The sequence below is a fragment of the Myotis yumanensis genome, unplaced genomic scaffold, assembly GCF_028538775.1.
Source record: "Myotis yumanensis isolate MYYU_CA2020_CCGP unplaced genomic scaffold, mMyoYum1.0.hap1 SCAF_5, whole genome shotgun sequence".
Lineage (NCBI taxonomy): Eukaryota > Metazoa > Chordata > Mammalia > Chiroptera > Vespertilionidae > Myotis > Myotis yumanensis.
In genome coordinates, this window is record NW_027223756.1 from 85,373,007 (window position 1) to 85,392,654 (window position 19,648).

At 44.3% G+C, this 19,648-nt stretch overlaps 1 protein-coding gene across 1 annotated transcript in view; it reads right to left on the reverse strand.

Moving 5' to 3' along the window:
• Positions 1 to 2,183: 2,183 nt before the first annotated feature.
• Positions 2,184 to 19,648, reverse strand: part of LOC139011466 (adhesion G protein-coupled receptor E2-like) — a 60,101-nt gene continuing 42,636 nt past the window's right edge. Inside the window, exons 17-26 of the mRNA XM_070417000.1 lie at positions 17,789 to 17,896; positions 17,380 to 17,600; positions 17,019 to 17,198; positions 15,755 to 15,952; positions 15,251 to 15,486; positions 6,296 to 6,362; positions 5,944 to 6,035; positions 4,947 to 5,115; positions 4,751 to 4,861; positions 2,184 to 2,207 (exon numbers count right to left, since the gene is read on the reverse strand). Of these exons, the coding sequence (XP_070273101.1) occupies positions 2,184 to 2,207; positions 4,751 to 4,861; positions 4,947 to 5,115; positions 5,944 to 6,035; positions 6,296 to 6,362; positions 15,251 to 15,486; positions 15,755 to 15,952; positions 17,019 to 17,198; positions 17,380 to 17,600; positions 17,789 to 17,896 (1,406 nt within the window). The remainder of the gene's footprint in view (positions 2,208 to 4,750; positions 4,862 to 4,946; positions 5,116 to 5,943; positions 6,036 to 6,295; positions 6,363 to 15,250; positions 15,487 to 15,754; positions 15,953 to 17,018; positions 17,199 to 17,379; positions 17,601 to 17,788; positions 17,897 to 19,648) is intronic.

Sequence of the window (19,648 nt, forward strand, 5' to 3'; positions counted from 1 at the left end):
CAATGAGAAGGGTAGCGGTCATACGCTAATTACCATGTTTCTCTTTTATTAGTGTAGATTATATCTGATTTTTTTTTACTTAGCTTAATGTTTTAGAGGGTCATTCATGTTATAGCATTGTTATTGGTTGAATTATATCCCCTAAAAATTCATTTGTTGAAATCCTAACCTCCAGGACCTCAGAACATGACTCTACTTAGACAAAGGTTATTAAAAGAGGTTTTAAATTAAAATAAGGACACTAGGGTGAGCTCTAACCCAATATGACTTGTGTCCTTACTCAAAGGAGGGAGATTAAGGTAATGTCAGCAAGATTGCAGAATAGGAAGCTCAGACTTCCTTCCCCTCATGGACACATCTATTCACCAACAATACATGAATCCGTTTCCTTTGTGAAAAATCCAGAGATTACTTGAGAGGATCCTGCACCCCAATTGAGTAGGACACCAGCTACATTGAAGCCGGTAGGAAGATTCATGGCACCATCTTGCCACAGGAGATGACTGAATTGTACCGTCAACATTCTAACCTTTTGAGGGGCTGCCTGAGAGTGAGTTTCTTCACGCCTGAGAATGAGCACCAATGGGAAAGTGCCACAAGTTGGGGTCACTGAGAACAAAGGGGATGGATTGGACCAGCACACACTCTCTGCCCATTGGCCCTTCCACACTTTAGCACAGAGCAAATGAAGAACAAATGGTGCAGCTACTGTAGAAAACAGTATGGAGTTCCCTCAAAAAATTAAAAATGGGCCCTGGCCAAGTGTGGCTCAGTTAGTTGAAGCATTGTCCCAGACAGTGAAAGGTTGTGGTTTGATTCCTGATTAGGGCACATAAGTGGGTTGTGGCTTCTATCCCTAGTCAGGGAGAGTATGGGAGGCAGCGAGTGTTTCATCCTCATAACTCTCTCTGTCTCTCTCTCTCCCTTCCCCTCTTTCTCTAAGCATGCTCTTGGGTGAGTATTAGAAAAAAATTAAAATAAAACAACAACAATGGAACTATCATATGACCCAGAGATTCCACTTCTGGGAACATATCTAGAGAAATCCAAAACACTAATTCAAAAGAATGTGTGCAGCTCTATGTTCATTGCTGTATTAGATACAACTAGAGGCCTCATGCATGAAATTCATGCAAGGGGTGGGGGACCCCTCAGCCCAGCCTGTACCATCTCCAATCTGGGACTCCTTAGGGGATGTGCGACTGCCAATTTGGCCCCAATCCTTAGGATTGGGCCCAAACTGGCAGTTGGATATCCCTCTCACAATCCAGGAGCACTGGCTCCTAACTGTTCACCTGCCTGCCTGCCTGATTGCCCCTAACTAGACCCCTGCCAGCCTGAGCACCCCTAACCGCCTCTACCTGCCAACCTGATCACCCCTCATGGCCTCCCCATTGCCGGCCTCGTTGCCCCCAACTGACCCCCTTGTCAACCTTGTCGCCCCCAACTGTCCCTTCCTCCGCCGGACTGGTTGCCCCTAAATGCCCCCCCAGCCAGCATGGTTGCCCCTTACTACCCCCCTGCCGGCCTGGTCACGCCCAACAGCCCTTCTCTGACAGCCTGGTTGCCCCCAACTACCCTCCTGCTGGCCTGTTCTCTCCCAACTGCCTACCCCTTGCTGGCTTGTGCCCTCAACTGTCCCCCCTGCTGGCCTGGTCACCCCTCACTGGCCCCCTCTGCCAGCCTGGTCGCCCCTAACTGCCCTTCCTGCTTTCCTGGTCACCCCCTGCTGGCCTAGTCACCGCCTACTGCCCCCCCCTGCTGGCCTTTTTGCTCCATGCAGCCTGCTGCTCAGTCGTTTGGTTGTCCCTCACTAACCCCCTGCTGGCCTTGTCGCCCCACTCAGCCTGTTTGGTTCTAAGTTCGGTTTTGGATGTGATGGCCCCTGGCTGTTTATATATATAGATAGCCAAGATTTGGAAGCAGCCAAAGTGTCTAACAGTAGATGAATTTATAAAAAAGCTGTTGGTACATTTACATAATGGAATACTATGTGGATATATATATATGGATATATAAAATCTTATCCTTTATGACAGCAGGGATGGACCTGGATATTATTATGCAAAGTGAAATAAGAATACAAAGACCATATGATGTCACTTATATGTGGAATCTAATGAACAAAATAATTTAGCAAAATAGAAACAGAAGCGTAGATACTTAGAACAGATTGACAGCTGTCAGAATGGAGGGGTTTTGGGGAGCTGGGTGAAAAAAGGTGAAGAGATTAAGCAACAAAGTAGATACATATGACATATAAACATGGACAAAAGTATGGTGATAGCAAGGGAGAAAGGTGGGTCGGGGGAGGTGGAGGTGGGCAAAGGAGGATAAATGGATGCAAAGAGAATGTGCTTTGGGCGGTGAGCACACGATGCATTGTGCAGACGATGTTTTATTGAGCTGCACACTTGACACCTGTCTGTTTTTAAACCAATATCACCCCAAATTCAACCAGAAGTTTATAAATACTGTGCTTCAGGAAATTATTTAGGACTGAACACAAGAGAAAGTACATGTAACAGGTTTAACACAGCAGTGTCTAGATTTCATTTGTGTTTTGAAAGAATCCCTCTGACTTCTGTGTAAAGAGGAATTGGAAGGAGACAAGAGTAGGAAAGGGTAGTTGGTAAGAAGGGAATTGCAGTGGTTCAGACGTGAAGATGGCAGCCTGGCTCAGGAGAGGGTGATGGAGACTGAGCCATCTGGGCACATGAGGCATATGCTGAGAAGATAAGAACAATAGGGCTGTATAATGACTAGGTTGTAGGGGAAATAAGGTAACTGTGGAGTAACATTCAGGTTTCAAACTTGTGCAAGGGAATGGATGTAGTGCCATTCAGAGAGGGAAAGACACCATGGAAAAAGGTGGGATTAGGGTGAAGATGGAGGTCATAAATTGGAAGGCTGAGTTTAAGGTGCCTTGGTAATATCAAAGATGTCAAGTAATTGGAAATACTCCTCTAGTTCTCAGAGCTAGAGAAACATATGTGGCCATTATTTGCATCTATATGGTGACTGACACTAAGGAATGAATTATATTGCCTAGGAAGAAAGAATTTAATGAGAATTTAAATTGGTGGAAGCTATAAAAGAAACAAAGAGAAAAGCTAGAGATAATGGCGAAAGACATGGAGGAAGGGCATGTGAATAGATTCTAGACAGGATAAGGATGGAGTATTTCATGAGAAAGAGTGATAAATAGTTAAGAAGTTTCTGGAAAGACTTTAGGGGCACGGAGATCATTGTAAACCTAAGAGATATTTGCTTTGGTGGAATGATTTGGAAAAGAAGCCAAAATACATGAATTGAGGGAATGAATTTAAGACAAGGAAAGAGCGACAAAGAAAAGTCAATTCTTCACTGGTAACTAGAAGGAAATGGTAGGCCAAGTGGTACATGTTTGTAACATGGAAAAAAATCAAACATGTTGCTACAACATTCGAAGAATGTTTTTTAGATGGTGAGGGAAGAATGAAGGGGTTAAGGGTGGGAGAAAGGCCAAGAGGGAGGAGAGAGAATGTGTGAACAATAGTGTAAGAAGAATTGAAAAGGCAAGAATGATGGGATTCAAAGTGAAGGTGAATGTTGTCTTCAGAGAGAAGGAAAATGGTGTGAATGATTTGGCAATGTGGAGAAGGTGCCTGCTAATTTATGTGTGTTCAGAGGGTGCACTTCACAGAGTGATTGCAATTACTCAGATTTTCTCTGTGGAATATATGGTACAAATATTTGCTGAGAAAGTGAGAGGGGATAGAAGATTCAACTGTGAAACCAGTGTTTGTGGAAGATGAATGAACAGGTGAAAGATATATAGAACTTACTGGGTGTATACTAGACTTCTTTTTAAAAAAATTTATTTTAAAATATGTTTTTATTATTTGAGAGAGAGTGAGGAAGGTAGAGGGATAAAGAACGAGAAACATTTATCTGCTGACTCCTGCATGCCCCCTATTGGGGATCAAACCCACAACTCAGGAGTGTGCCCTGACCAGGAATTGAACCAGGGACCTCTTGGTGCATGGGTCAATGCTCAACCACTGAGCCACAGTAGGCAGGCATAGTAGGCTCCTTTAAATGGGAAAGAAGACACACGGGGTTTAATGGAAGATGGAAGAGCTAAGAAATTGTAAGTAAAAGAACTGTCTATGTCTAAAAAATTTTTTTAAAAGAATTTGGTAAATCCAAACCACTGGTGGTTCTTAGTAATTATTGTCATGAATTATCACATGCAATGATGGCTTTTCCTTCCTGGTTTTACAGTGGATGGGAGGGTGCTGAACATATCACGCAGCCTCCTTAAGTCTAAAATGCTAGCTAACACGTATTACCTTTTATTTCTTAAACATGTACATCATTTCCTCCAATTTTGACGTTTGTTGTTTGGTGCTGAGTGACTACAAGATAGAGGTGGATAGAGGGTAAGATAATGTGGGACTGAGTGGAATGTGAATCCCTGCTTCAGAGCATTGATTCTTGCTTATTTAGCTAACCATGCATGGCACAGGGCAGGTGTTCAATAAAAGTGCTAATGGGTAAAAGTCAACATGAACACAGTTCCTCAGGGGCAAGAGCAAAATATATATTTTCTAAGTGAGACCATTGCTAATGGTTAAGAAATCAAAGAGTAAATTCAGTGGGAGCCATCCTAGGGCATCACCTGCTGCATACCCAGGTTGTCCAGTGTGTTGGGCATGAGGTACTCTATCAGTTAGTGAAGTGCTCTGGGAGGAATGCATGGCCTTACCACACTGTGTTTACGGGCATCCGACAGGAGTCCGCTGGAGAGGGTGTATTGCTCAGACTCCACTTGGATTTTCCCGACCCGTTTCAACCATTTCCTGTATTGCTCCCGGACCTGCAGAGGCAAAGCATGCTCTGAATCAGCTCACTGAGAGGAGTGTGAATGGAAAGAGTCCTGGGTGGGAGGTGGACAGTGGTACCTGCTGGCTGAGGAGACAGTACACCAGGAAGATGAAGACGCCCTGCAGGCTGTTGATGATGGTGAACAGATAGGCCATGGCGTGAGCGGCTGGACCCACCTGCAGGATTCCCAGACACCACGTGCAGCCCAAGATGAAGAGCTGAGCTATCGCTTTAAATGTCAGCATCCTGGGTAGAAGGAGAAGAGAGGCCCATATGCACCCAGAACAACAGAATCAAGGCCATTCTCATCTCCACCCAGTGAATGCTCCTGCCTACCCCTGTGGGTGATGAGTTCACAGACAGACTTGTGTTCAGCTTTGACCTTTACTGTCAATGATTCTCCACAATAGAAATGCTACTTGGGTCCAGGGTGGCATTTGGATTGAATTGAGTAGGGTCTCGACACTTCAGAATGTAAGTTAAAAAAACAATTCTATAATGCTCCATGGCAATGCCTAATTTCATCTAACCAACATTACCAAGTGTTTTCTGTGCATCAGGCTGTGTGCTGGGACCTGGGCATTAAAAGTTACAGAGGGAAGATTTCCATTTTCATAAAGGTCACAGGCTATTCCAATGACTAATATAGCAGAATAATGACATGCAAAATGTAGAAAGGATACTGGAGAGGGGTGAGAAGGAGCCTGACTGAGAGTGGGTATGGAAGCGTAGACTGGGTTGTGGGAGGAGTTACAGTTTTTTAAGGGCACACAGGTTCTTTGTACTTTTGTTGTAGGACTGCTGACAAAAGTCCAAAGAGTGTTTATCAACCAATGTCAATTCCTCCTGTTGCTGAGGGAGTTATAAGATGGGATTAGAGACAGAACACTGTGGCCGGGAAGTCAGCAGCCCACCACTGAATCCAAGCTGGCTGCCATTGGAGGACAGCTGCATCTCTTTACTCTTGGTTCCCTCAGAAGACCCCGAGAAGGGACGTCAGGGCTGCTGAGGCACATGGATTTGCTCTTGGGACCACACATATCTGTGGGGTTGTCACCCTCTTCTCCATTTTACCTTGTATTCTTGAGGGTGGACACATCACTGTTGAGCGAAGAGAGTTTGCTTTTCAAAATGCAGAGGGTCATCAGAAAGAAAGCTAGATTGACCTTTAGAAAAACACACAAGGTTTAGTGAATAACATTTTAGTTTGTTATCTCTAGTCTAGCCCATTCAACAGAAATTCCACATTTAAGTAGTTTTCATATTTAGTAACAGTGTTAGAGCTTGTAGTTTTGGGAGGAGTCTTAGAAAACCAAAGCAAACCCAGACAGCCCAGGGACATTCTTGCTCATGTCATTCTCCCACCTCCTCATAAGTCTAATGACCCTCAGGTGAGCGTTAAGGATGCTCTGATATCTTCACTCACAAAGAGGATGGCGCAGACTGGTCCAAGGAAGCCCCATATAAATCCCTTTTCTGGGTGGAGCCAGCAGCTAAGAAAGAGAGAGAATTAAAAATGCATTGGTCCTTAGAAATGTAGAACAATTATGCAAATTAATTCATTAATTCATTCATCAACAAACATGGAGTGTCTCTTCTGTGATAGGCTCTGTGATTGGCTCTGAAGATACCATCACGAAGAAAGTAAGCATGGTCTTCAATCCCACACATCTCACAGACATACAATGAGACACACTGCAACAACAAAATAAAAATGCGAAGCTAACGCTCTAGCCACTGAGCCAAAGCAGCTAGGGCGGAGTTTTTTAAATTATGGCTTTTTTTGAGAGGTAGCTTACATACCATAACATTTACCCATTTAAACTGTACAGTTCAGTGACCTTTAAAATATTCATAGAGTTGCCCTAGCTTGTTTGGCTCAGTGGATAGAGCATCGGCCTGCAGACTGAAAGGTCCTGGATTTGATTCTGGTCAAGGGCACATGCCCTGGTTGCAGGTTCGATCCCCAGTAGGGGGCATGCAAGAGGCAGCCAATCAATGATTCTTTCTCATCACTGATGTTTCTATCTCCCTCTACCTCTCCCTTCCTCTCTGAAATCAATAAAAATATATTTCAAAAAATTCATAGTGTTGTGCGATCATCACCACAATCTAACTTTAGAACATTTCTAACTCCTCTAAAAGAAACTCATTCATACTAGCAGTCATTCCTCATTCCTGCTTCCAGGCACCCCACCGCCCATAGCCCACAGCATCATTAATCTACTTTCTGTCTCTATGGATTTGCATATTTTGGACATAAATGGAATCGTACAATACGTGGTATTTTATGACTGGATTCTGTCACCCAGCACGTTTTCAATCAAGGTTCATCCATGTTGCAGCAAGTTTTTATGGCTGAATAATATTTTTACAAATTCTTCTTCTTATTTTTGTTGTTATTACTCACCTGAGGATATTTTCCCATTGATTTTTTTAGGGATAGTGGAAGAGAGAGGGAAAGACAGAGAGAAACATCAATGTGAGAGAAACACATCGAATGGTTGCCTCCTGCAGGCGCTCCAGACCAGTGCCTGGGAGGAGCCTGCAACCAAGGCACGTGACCTTGATGTGAATTGACCCAGGACCCTTTGGTCCGCAGGCCAATGCTCTATCCACTGACCCTAACCAACTAGGGCTGTTTTTTTATTTTAACACTTTAACCCAATCGCTGTGATGTGACATCTCATTTTGATGTTTTTGATTTTCATTTTCGTAATGACTGATGATGTTGAACAACTTTTCATACATTCACTGGTCATTTACATATCTTGGAAGAAATGTCTATTCAAATCTACTGTCCATTTTCATTTATTTATTTTTTATTTTATTTATTTAAATATTAAATTTTTCGTATGTATTTTATTGATTTTTTACCGAGAGGAAAGGAGAGGGATAGAGAGTTAGAAACATCAGTGAGAGAGAAACATCGATCAGCTGCTTCCTGCACACCCCCAACTGGGGATGTGCCCACAACCAAGGTACATGCCCTTGACCAGAATCGAACCTGGGACCCTTCAGTCCGCAGGCTCATGCTCTATCCACTGAGCCAAACCGGTTAGGGCTAAATCTTAAATTTTTAAAAAATTGATTTCAGAGATGAAAGGAGAGGGAGAGAGATCTAGAAACATCCTTGATGAGAGAATCATTGATCAGCCCCACACTGGGGATGGAGCCTGCAATCCGGGCATGTGCCCTGATCTGGGAATCAAACTGAAGACCTCCTGTTTCCCAGGTCGACCCTCCACCACTGAATCACACTGGCTAGGCTACTTAAATCTTTATTGTTGAAAGTATTATTTCCGTCCCCATTTTCTTTTGTCCATTTTTAAATTGGGTTGTCTTTTGTTATTTAGTTGTTCCACCTAATTTTAACAACAGTGCTAAACGGAAGTTCTCTTATGATTTAAGTTTGTAACTGAAGTGTAAAAGGCTTAGTTAAGTCTATTTCTTAAGGTTTTACTGTGACAGAATTTACTCTTGATCCACATGAGGGTAAGAACAGGGGTGGGCAAAAGTAGGCTTACAGTGTGTATGTGAAACAGGTTATTCTTGTACTGTTATTTATTATTGTATTATTTTCCATACCAATAATTGTAAACCTTCTTTTGCCTACACCTGTACAGAGGACATTTCAGGTCAATGGAAATTGTAGTAGGACATTGAAATATACACTGAGAAAAATGTAAGCAGGAAAGAACTGATGTGTCCAGGAAGGAATCTCTCTAGAGTTGAGCTGATGCAGGCGCACGTAAGTTTGAGCAGCATGTTGTGGGTAAGAGTGCAGCTTCTGCGAGACTGACTTCCTGAATGTAAGTATGCAGACTTGCTCTCCTTCTAAAAACAACAAATCCATAAGCAAAACAACTAAGACCAACCATTTCAAAACTCTGACAGCTACCCAAAGCCTCAGAACGTACTGAAATAGTCTATCCGAGAGAAACTACCGAAGCTGGGTAAGATTGGCGAGGAAGGACTCTGTGGTGTTTCAACTCTGAACTCTTTCCACTCCTTCTCTCCCCAGCTTAGTGGTGAGGCCGCCAAAAGCTGGTAGCATTGCAGACAGCAGGGAGATCTGAACATTTTGGAGCTCCTTTGAGAGCATCATCATTATCCCCAGAGCATCGTCAGTATTTTTTTCTGACCCTTTAGTTCTCCAGGAACCCTGTATTCTCCAAATTTGGTGTATATTTTATTCCACTAAAAGCTCATCTCAGTGAGAGACAAACTTCCTGCCCCTAGGGCATTGCCAAAATAATAGCAAATGCCTGTCAATAACTTTGCTAACTGCCTAAGGCTGTGATTTCAGGTGGTGTCAACAAGAACTTGTCTTAGGCCCTGGCTGGGTGGCTCAGTTAGTTGGCATATTGTCCCAATGCGCCAGGTTTGCTGGTTCAATCCAGATCAGGGCATATACAAGATTCTACCAATAAATGCATAAATAAAGAGAACAAAAATTGATCTCTCATTCTCCCTCTCTTTCTTTCTCCAACCCCTTCATTTTTAAAAAATACGTATTTGTATTTTTGTTGTTGTGAATCCTCACCTCAAGGATATTTTTCCATTGATTTTTAGAGAGAGTGGAAGAGAGCGGGAGAGGCAGAGGGACAGAGAGAAACATCAATGTGAGAGAGACACATCGATTGGTTGTCTCCTGCATGAACCTGCAACCAAAGCCTGGGAATCTGCAACCAAGGTAGGAGCCCTTGACTGGAATTGAACCTGGGACACTTCAGTCCTTGGGCTGTCGCTCTATTCACTGAGCCCAACCAGTCAGGGCTCAACCCCCTCATTTGTATGTCCTCTTGGGAGAAATGTCTATTCAGGTCCTCTCCCCATTTTTTATTTGGATTGTTGTTGAATTGTATGAGTTCTTTATATATTTTAGATGTTAATCCCTTATCAGAAGTATTGTTTGCAAATACCTTCTCCCATTCAGTGGGTTGCCTTTGGATATCTATTCAATAATTTTTAAAATATTTGTTCACAAAGATATATGGATGACTATGTTCATTGCAGCATTATTCATGGTGGTCAAGACATGGAAACAACCCAAGTATTCTTCGATAGATGGTTCGATAAAGGAGATGTACTTATTATATATAATGGAATACTCCACCATAAGGAAACATGAAGTTCTGTCTTTGTGATAACATAGATGGATCTTGAGACTATCATGCTAAGCTATACAATTTAGACAGAAAAAAATCAAGAATCCTATGATTTCACTCATATGTAAGATACTAATCTGAAAGCAAGAAATGAACAAACTAGACAAGCAAACAAACAAAAAATCATAGACACAGACAATAGTATGGTGGTTACCAGAGGAAGAGAGGGGTGGGAGGAGGTAATAAAGGGTAAAGGGGGAAATATATGTTGATGGAAGGAGATTTGACTCTGGATGGTAAACATACAAAGCAATATACAGATTATGTATTATAGAACTGTACACTTAAAACATATATAATGTAATTAACCAATGTCACCTCAATAAATCTAATTAAAATATTTTAATTTGTCCATGTATGTTTATAGCAGCATTTTTCATAGTAGTAAAAAAATGGAAACAATAAAAATGTTTGTCATCTGTTGGATGGATAGAAAATGTGATATATCTATATAATGGAATGTTATTTACAAAACAACAATACCAGCAACAACAATTCCAGGCGAGGCTGGAAGCTGCAGAAATGGCCACAATCACAGCCAGGACTCCGTAACCCACAGGTCATGATACTTGCTGCAACATGATGAACCTTGAACACATTATGTTAAGAATCCAGTCACAAAACACAGCATTTATGATTTCATTTATGGGATCATCCAGGATAGGCAGATCCATGGATTAGTGGTTGTCAGGGGTTGAGGTATGTGGACTGTCAGTGGTATGTCAGTGGTAACAGGAAGGAGGACTGCATGATACTGTGTACAAGATTTCTTGCTTTTTGTTGTTGCTGTTGTTGTTAATCTTCACACGAGGATATTTTTCCATTGATGTTTAGAGAGAGTAGAAGATAGGGGGAGAGACACAGAGAGAGAAACATTGATGTGAGAGAGACATATTGATTGGTTGCCTCCGGAAAGCATGCCAACCAACTGGGTCCCAAACGGGGCTGACCAGGGATCAAACCTGCAACTGAGGTACATGCCCTTGACTGGAATCCAATCTGAGACCCTTCAGTCTGCAGGCCACCACTCTGTCCATTAAACCAAACTAGCTAGGGCATGAGGTTTTCTTTAGGGATTTGAAATCATTGTGAAATTTGATTGTGGTGATAGCTGTACCACTCTGTAATTATTGTGAGAACCTTTTAAAGATATGTGAAATGTATTTCAAAAAGAAGTGAAAACATTAAACTTAGTGTAAAAAGCTGACAATAAAAGAGTGCAAGCTCTGGAGAGTGACTCCCTTGATTTGAATCCCAGCTCTGCTACTTACTAGCTGTGCCCCTTTGGGCATTTATTTAAACTCTGTGCCTCTATTGGTAGTGACTTATCTGTAAAATGGGTCCTGTGCACTGGGGTAGTGGTGGAGAAGTGGCCTCTCAGTCTGGCCTTCACCCTCTCCAATCTGAGACCCCTCAGGGAATGTCCAACTACCTGTTTGTGCCCACACTTTTAACAGATAACAGCTCCATTGTTGTTCCTTTATAATATAAAAATGGTTAGAAAAGTGCCTGGCACAGCCTGGCGGGTATGGCTCAGTGGATTGAACATCATCCCATGCACTGAGAAGTCGCTGGTTTGATTCCCAGTCAGGACACATGAATGAATTGTGGGTTCCATTTCTAGTAGGGGGCACACAGGAGGCAGCCCATCCATGTTTCTACTCTCTCTTTTCCCTTCCTCTGTCTCTAAAAATCAACAGGAACATATTTTTTAAAAAGAGATAGAAAAGTGCCTGGCACAGTCCAGCTTGCGTAGCTCAGTGGTTGAGCGTCGACCTATAAACCAGGAGTTCATGGTTTGATTCCCAGTCAGGAGGTCACAGTTCGATTCTCGGTTTGTGGGCTCAATTCCCAGTGTGGAGGGGGCAGGATGCAGCCTATCAATGATTATTATTTCTCTTTCATCATTGATGTTTCTCTCTCTCCCTCTTCCTTTCTCTCTGAAATAAATATTTTAAAAAGTATCTGGCACAGAGTAAGCACCATGTTAATCTCAACTATGTTACAATTTATAGTTTAGATTATTTAAATCAGCTCTATTTTTCCAAACATAAATTAGGGACAACTTGTACTATTTGGATAAAGAGGTAGGTTAAATTGTTTATAATGTTGTCCTAAGCACCTTTTTTCATGACACCTTTGTTATTTTAAGGAGAGTTTTAGAGATATTTTTCTTAATTATTATAAACTAGAGGCCCAGTGGATGACATTTGTGCACTGAGGGGGGTCACTCAGCCCAGCCTGTGCCCTCTCAAAGTCCAGAACCCCTCAGGGGATGTCCGAATGCCAGTTTCGGACTGCTCCCCTAAGCTGTCAGTCGGACATCCCCTGAGGGGTCCTTAGCGCTGCCATGGAGGTGGGAGGGGTCAGGGGGAGGGCATTGACCACCAGAGGGCAGCTCCTGCATTGAGCATCTGCACCCTGGTGGTCAGTGCGCATCATAGCAACTGGTCATCCTGCCATTTGGTTGATTTGCATATTGGCCTTTTATTATATAGGACTAGTATCCCAGTGCACGAAATTCGTGCACTGGGGTAGAGGGGGAGAAGGGCCTCTCAGTCTGGCCTTCACCCTCTCCAATCTGAGACCCCTCAGGGAATGTCCAACTACCTGTTTGTGGCCACACTTTTAACAGATAACAGCTCCATTGTTGTTCCTTTCTTATGCTTAAAACCATTGGAATTAGTAGATATTCAAAGTGTGTATACATTTTGGGGGGACACCCTGTATATCTCTAGTCAGTGGTGAAAGAAACCAACAGCAGATTTGGAACCCCCAGACAGGGAACCTTGCTCATTCCCCACATGTCTCCCCACTTCACTTTCCACCTTCTTGGGCAGCAGGAGAATCAATGTTTTCTCTCATTAATTTGGAAAAGCACGTCCTGTCACCCATTGCCCGGCAGGAGTACGCTAGGCCTCAAGCAAGCAAGGGTCAGTCAGGGCAGCCTTCACTCATGGGTGCTGGCACCCAAAGTGCACATTCCTCCTCTACAGTCGCCCCGACTATCCCACTGTTTCACTGAGAGAATGGAATTCCTCTCTGCCTCTGGGCTCTTGATCTTGAACGCTGACCGAAGGCACCTCAGAGAGGGCTGCCCGCGCCCACCAGGTGTGTCTGTCTGCACCTGTTCCTGCCTCAGCACCTGCATTATCTCCCCAGAGGTGATCTCGTAGCTGCACTGGCCTCCGTGGGAACAGGGCATCACCACTCCACCCTCTCACGGTCATCTCACAGGTGCCCACTCTCAGCACCTAGAACACCTAGACACTCTCCAAAGGACGTGAGCGCATCAGAGGGGATGTGTGCACATCCTGTGGGGGTGTTAGGCATGCCGGGTTGATGGAAGTGCGGTGGAGAGGCAGGGGGAACTTGTGCACGCCTTGGTTTGCAACTGTTACAGGCGTGGGAGGGTGACAGTGTGCTGGGGGATGTTCGCACACCAGGGGGGTATGTGCACACCAGAAGCCTCTGGCTTTGCAGATCCGTAAACCCCCGTGGTGCGGCCAGGAGGACGTCAGTCTGGCCCGCCATGGTGGCTGTCCCTGCGATCCTGCACCTTCTGGGCCAGGAGGCGGATCTTGCGCAGTCACTCCAGGGCAGCTGATGGCTGCCTCCTCACCATGAAGGGTCACGGATCCGAGTCCCGGGACTGTGCACAGCCTCAAGCACTGCCCCCCGCCTGGCAGGGTCACAGATCCGTGTCTTGGTCCCATGGACAGCCTCAAGCACTGACCCCCACCCGGCAGGGTCACGGATCTGGATCCAGGGACAGCGGACAGCCTCAAGCACTGCTGCCCCGCCTGGCAGGGTCACAGATCCGAGTCCTGGACTACGGACAGCCTCCTGCAGTGCCCCCTGTCTGGCAGGGTCACAGATCTGGGTCCTGGGACTGTGGACAGCCTCAAGCACTGCCACCCCGCCCACACGGACATGGATCCAGGTCCCAGACCGCAGAAAGCCTCAAGCACTGCCCCCGCCCAGCAGGGTCACAGATCCAGGTCCCAGGACCGCAGACACTCTCAAGTACTGCCGCCCCGCCCGGCAGGGTCACAGATCCGAGTGCTGGACTGTGGACAGCCTCCTGCGGTGCGCCCCGTCTGGCAGGGTCACAGATCTGGGTCCTGGGACCCAGGGTCACAGCTGGGACTCCGTAGCCCACAAGGAGCATGAACTTCTTCATGAACCTGCTCACATTGGAGTAGCTGACCACTGTCATCACTTATTGTCTCTATTGCAGTTAATTTGCAAGCACTGCCGCCCCGCCTGGCAGGGTCACAGATCTGGGTCCTGGGACCACGGACAGCCTCAAGCACTGCCCCCGCCCGGCAGGGGCACTGATCCGAGTCCTAGACTGTGAACAGCCTCAAGCACTGCCCCCCACCCGGCAGGGTCACAGATCCAAGTCCTGGACTGCGGACAGCCTCCCGCGGTGCCCCTCTCTGGCAGGGTCACAGATCCGGGTCCCAGATCGAAGACAGCCTTGCCTGCTGCCGCCTGCCTTCAGTATGCAAATTAGCCACCATCTTCTTGCTTCAGGGTGGGGGTCCCCACTGGGGTGCCTGGCCAGTCTGGGTGAAGGGCTGAGGGCTGTTTTCAAGCTGGCGGGCAACTGAAGCTCCAAACCTCTCCTTTTTTTCTTTTCTTTTTTTATTCTGGCATTTATTTACCTTCTATGCCTGTCACTGGAGCTGAGAGCCGGCTTTCTCTCTGAGGCTCGGCTGCTGAAAGCAGGTTTCTGGCCTTTGTTTACCTTCTGTATTCGAAACAATGTTGCGGTCTTGCTGGCTGAAGCCTGGCTGACTGAAAGGAGGTTTCTGGGGTTTTGTGTAGCTTCTATGTTTGTTACAATGTTTCAAACTGCAAGCTCAGAGGCTGGCAGCTCAGGCCGGGAACGTTGGAGTCCTCTGTCACTGAAGCAAGCAAGCCTCCCTGTTTGTTTCAAGCTGCCTGGCTGCCGGCCACCATCTTGGCTGGCAGTTAATTTGCATATCTCCCTGATTAGCCAATGGGAAGGGTAGCGGTCGTATGGCTAATTACCATGTTTCTCTTTTATTAGATAGGATAGGATAGCCATCAGAAAGATGCCATAACCATCATCACTTATTGTCTCTATTCATATGATCTGTCATAACCAGAATACTATGTTGGTTCCACAAAGCCATGCTCATGGGGAAGAAGAAAAAGAAAACACAGGAATTTGCCCTTACCGAGCAGGTGTTCCATAAAGGTGAGGCCTGAATGCTGCAGAAATGGCCACAATCACAGCTGGGACTCCGTAGCCCACAGGGAGCATGAACTTCTTCATGAACCTGCTCACATTAGAGTAGCTGACCACTGTCAGGTTGCGTGCAGTGAGGAAGAGGTGCAGGCCCTCCAGCAGCATCCAGGTGAAGGAGGCCAGGTAGAGATAGTGTAAGGCACCTGCGATGATGGCGCACAGCACCTGGGGAGGAGTCAGTCACCAGGTGGGATGGTCAGGGTGGAGCATGGCCCCAGGACCTCTCCTATACCTTGGCATTTGGGAGAACTCTGCTGTATATGAAGGAATTGTCAAAAGAAGGTGTGATTTCTAGTTGGGACAGTCAGTGTAAAATTGGCTACTTACCCCTCTAACCTTCCGCAAACCCAAAGTCATTTTATTAAAGTGTCTGATGCAAGTGTACTCCTCATTCCATGGTCAGGGCATGCATCGTTTGGGACAGTGTTGTTACCTTAGGCTCAGTTCTGTCGATTGCCGTGAGGAAGAGCAGGTGGGCCAGGAAGAGGCAGACCGAGAGATGCAGGTGGACTGAGGTGCTGGTGTTCTGGATGGCTTTGCACAGCAGGAAGGTGAGGGCCGCCAAGAGGAGGCACAGCAGAGAGAGGCTCAGCCCCACGTAGGTGATCACAGCCAAGGCGGGATCGTCCTCCTGGGACCCAGGAAAGAGGAGAGAGCAGTCACACTCTCCTAAGCTGGGTTAATCACCCTTCTACCATTTTCAGTTTGGGCAGAGTTCAACAAAATTTGGAGTGGAGGAGCCAGGTAAATTTGTGATGTTTATGGACACTGTTAGAATTCTAGGGGGTTCTGAACTGATTCATTCAGATCCCATAAACACTGAGGGATAAGAGAGTCCTCATTCAGGACCAAGCCCTGGAAACCATAGGGTTGATTTTCCTTCATGACTATGCTTATAGGTTATCATGAGACAGTCACAGAAGCACATGGCTTTGTGTTGAGCACCATAGTCCATCCCCATGATGTGATACTGTGTGACAGAGTCTGCATCCAGAGACTCGATGTCCAGGGATCAACTCCCCACCTTGGACTTATTCACCTCATCCCTGCAACACCTGTTCCTTACAGATTTAGATCCTTGGTTAAAGAAGGAGAAGTACTGATGATGGTGGTAGCTTAAAATTAATATTTCCAGCCTAATGTTTTATTTGTTTTTTAAAATATATTTTTATTGATTTGAGAGGAAGGGAGAGAAAGAGAAAGATAGAAACATCAACGATGAGAGAGAATCATTGATTGGCTGCCTCCTGTATACCCCCTACCAGGGATTGAGCCCATAACCCGAGCATGTGCCCTTGACCAGAATCAAACCTGGGACCGTTTAGTCTGCATGGTGATGCTCCATCCACTGAACAAAACTGGCTTGGGCTCCTGACTATTTTCTAAAGATTAAAATTTTTCCTGCCTGATTTTTCAAATCATCTTAAATCCATAAGGAGAACTTAAAAAAATTAATTTTAGTGTGAGTATGTGAGAAAGAGAAAGAGGGAAGGACAGAGAGCAAAACAGAAATGTGAATATGATAAAGAAAATGGAGGACAGCAATCCTCAATGGAGATGCTTGTGTATGACCCTGACTGGACAACCCAGAATAATAAATTGCAGAATAATAAATTATGTTATTTTAGGTGCAACTTGCATGGGAACTTATTACATAGCAATAGACATTGAACAAAGTCCCTTCTCGAGGCTCTCACCTGCACATCATAGTGGGCCATGAGGACAGCAAAGCTGCTGAGGTGGCTGCATTGGCAGGTGGTGCTGGTGTCTCCGGTGCCCACCATCCAGCAGCCTTTGGTGGACCAATGACCACTTCCATTCTGGCAAGGCTCCCAGAAGACACAGAACACCTTCTGCCTTGGCCCTGTGGTCACTGACTGTAGGAACAGGGCAAGGTATGAGCTGGTAATTAGGTGCTCAGAAATGCTGACTCAAATCCTGCTTGTGATGGGCTTCCCTGGGGAGATGATGCACCCATGGGAGAGCCCCTGAACCCCAAGACTGTGTCCAGGACTCAGGCCTCTTCCACACCCACAGCCCCGTTTCACCAGCACTCACATGCTTGAAGACAAAGGTGACTGGAGAGCTGAGGTTCTGAGTGTCCTTGTTGCTCACAAAGGCGGATATGACACCTGATAGCAGGATGGGGGAGACTTCCTGCAGCAGGCCCTTGTGTGTCTCATGTAGAATTGACTGCTCCTCAGTTTCCAGGAACAGGGGGGTCTCAACCAGCAACTTGCCCATCCCTGGAGAGGAGACAAGGCCCACCACAGCAGGGCCTACAAGAGAAGGACAAGGTTGACATCTTGGGTTGTCCCAAAGACCCCCTTCCTTCTGGGATGCATTCTCTCCTTTGACCCACCACAGCCTACACTTCCCTTCAATATTTAATTCTCTGTTTGTTACATCCTTGGGTGTCTTGTTCCACTTGAAGCCTCATTGACCTTCTGTCCACTTCAGTCATTACCTGAGCCACCTGAGTCCTGCACCACATCCCAGTTCACCAGCATCTTTGCCTGATTATTGCTCAGGGTGACATTCTTGTCTCCTTGCTCCTTCACCTCCAGGGATAGTTCTATGAGTTGTGGGAGTTACATAAGGGAGTTAGATTAGTAACTGTGCCAGCAGTTGTAGCTATAATTTTTATGTATAGATATCTTTTATATGTATTATGTTACACTATATACCAAATGTTATCTGTAACATTATTATAGATATACCAAATAATGCCATATATATGTTATAATAATACACATATTTTGTATACATAATAATGATATAAATCTGAATTTTCAAAGGATTATCAGAGAAACTACAAAATATATAACCTGAATAAAATAATCAAATTCCTACAAACCCATGAACTATAAAAGTAACTGAAGAACTAGAGTGTGAACAGACCTGTCACAGGCAAGGTGATCAAATCTCTAATCAAAACTTTCTAAATGAAAGTTCAGACCTGAATTCGACTAACCATTTAGGGAAGAGTTAACACAAATTCTTGTACACTCCTAAAAAATAGAATTAAAAGGAACACTGAATAATTTTATGAGGCCACAATTACTCTAAAAACCAAACTTGAAAAAGATATAAAAAGAAAACAAAACTATAGACCATTAACTCTTATGAACATAGATGCAAAAATCTTCAAGAAAATATTAAAAAAAAATTATCCGAGAAGGCTCAAGACTTGTCCACTGAAAACTATAAAATATTGCTAAAGAAATAAATAAATGGAAAGGTTTCCTGTGATTATGAATTGGAAGGCTTAATATTTTAAACATGGCAAGATTTCCAAAAGTGATCTACAGATTCAATGCAATACTAACAATATTTCAAAAGAATATATATTTTTTGCAAAAATAGAAAAGCTCGTTTTAAAATTCATATGGTATTTCAAGAGGCCCCAATACCCAAACAATATTGAAAATGAAAAGCAAAGTTGGAGGACTCACACTTTCTGATTTCAAAATTTATTACTAGTATACAGTAATCAGAGCAATATGGTGCTGCCATATGAGTAGACATATAAATCAACAAAATAAAATTGAGAGTCCAGAAATAAAACCATTTATGTATGGTTAACCGATTTCAACAGACCCTTCAATAAGGGAAAGAATAATCTCTCCCTTATTTGGTCTTGGGGCATCTGGCTCTGCACAAGTGAAAAAAGGAAGATGCACCCACACCTCATACAACACACAAAAATCAGGTCAAAATGGGTAAAGACATACATTTAAGAGCTAAAAATAGAACAGTTAGGCCCAGCCCATGTATTTCAGTGATTGAACATCTACCCAGGAACCAAGAAGTGCCCCAAATACCCCTGTCTTCTCCCCCTGCCCCACCCGTCTTGTTTTATTTCCAGACAGGGAACATGCCAGGGTTGCAGGCTCTGTCTCCTGTGTGGGGTGTGCAAGAGGCAGCCAATCAATGATGTTTGTCTCTCATCGATGTTTCTATCTCTTTCCCTTCCTCTCTCTCTAAAAAATCAATAAAAACATTAAAACTACAATAAAAATAGAAGTTAGTAGAAAACAGGAGTAAATGTTCATGACCTTGCATTTGGCAATCAGTTCTTAGATATGACACAAATATACAACAAAAGAAAAAATGAGTAAGACAGGCTTTACCAAAACTTAATGCACCTATTTATTAAACTAAAAGGACTATGAAGAAAGTGAAAAGAATCTATAGTTTGGGAAAACTTATTAACAAATCACATGTCTCATGAGGGTCTACTAGCAAATATATAAAGAACACTTAAAACTAAACAACAAAAAGCCAAACAGCCCAATTAAAAAATAGGCAAAAGACTTGAACAGAT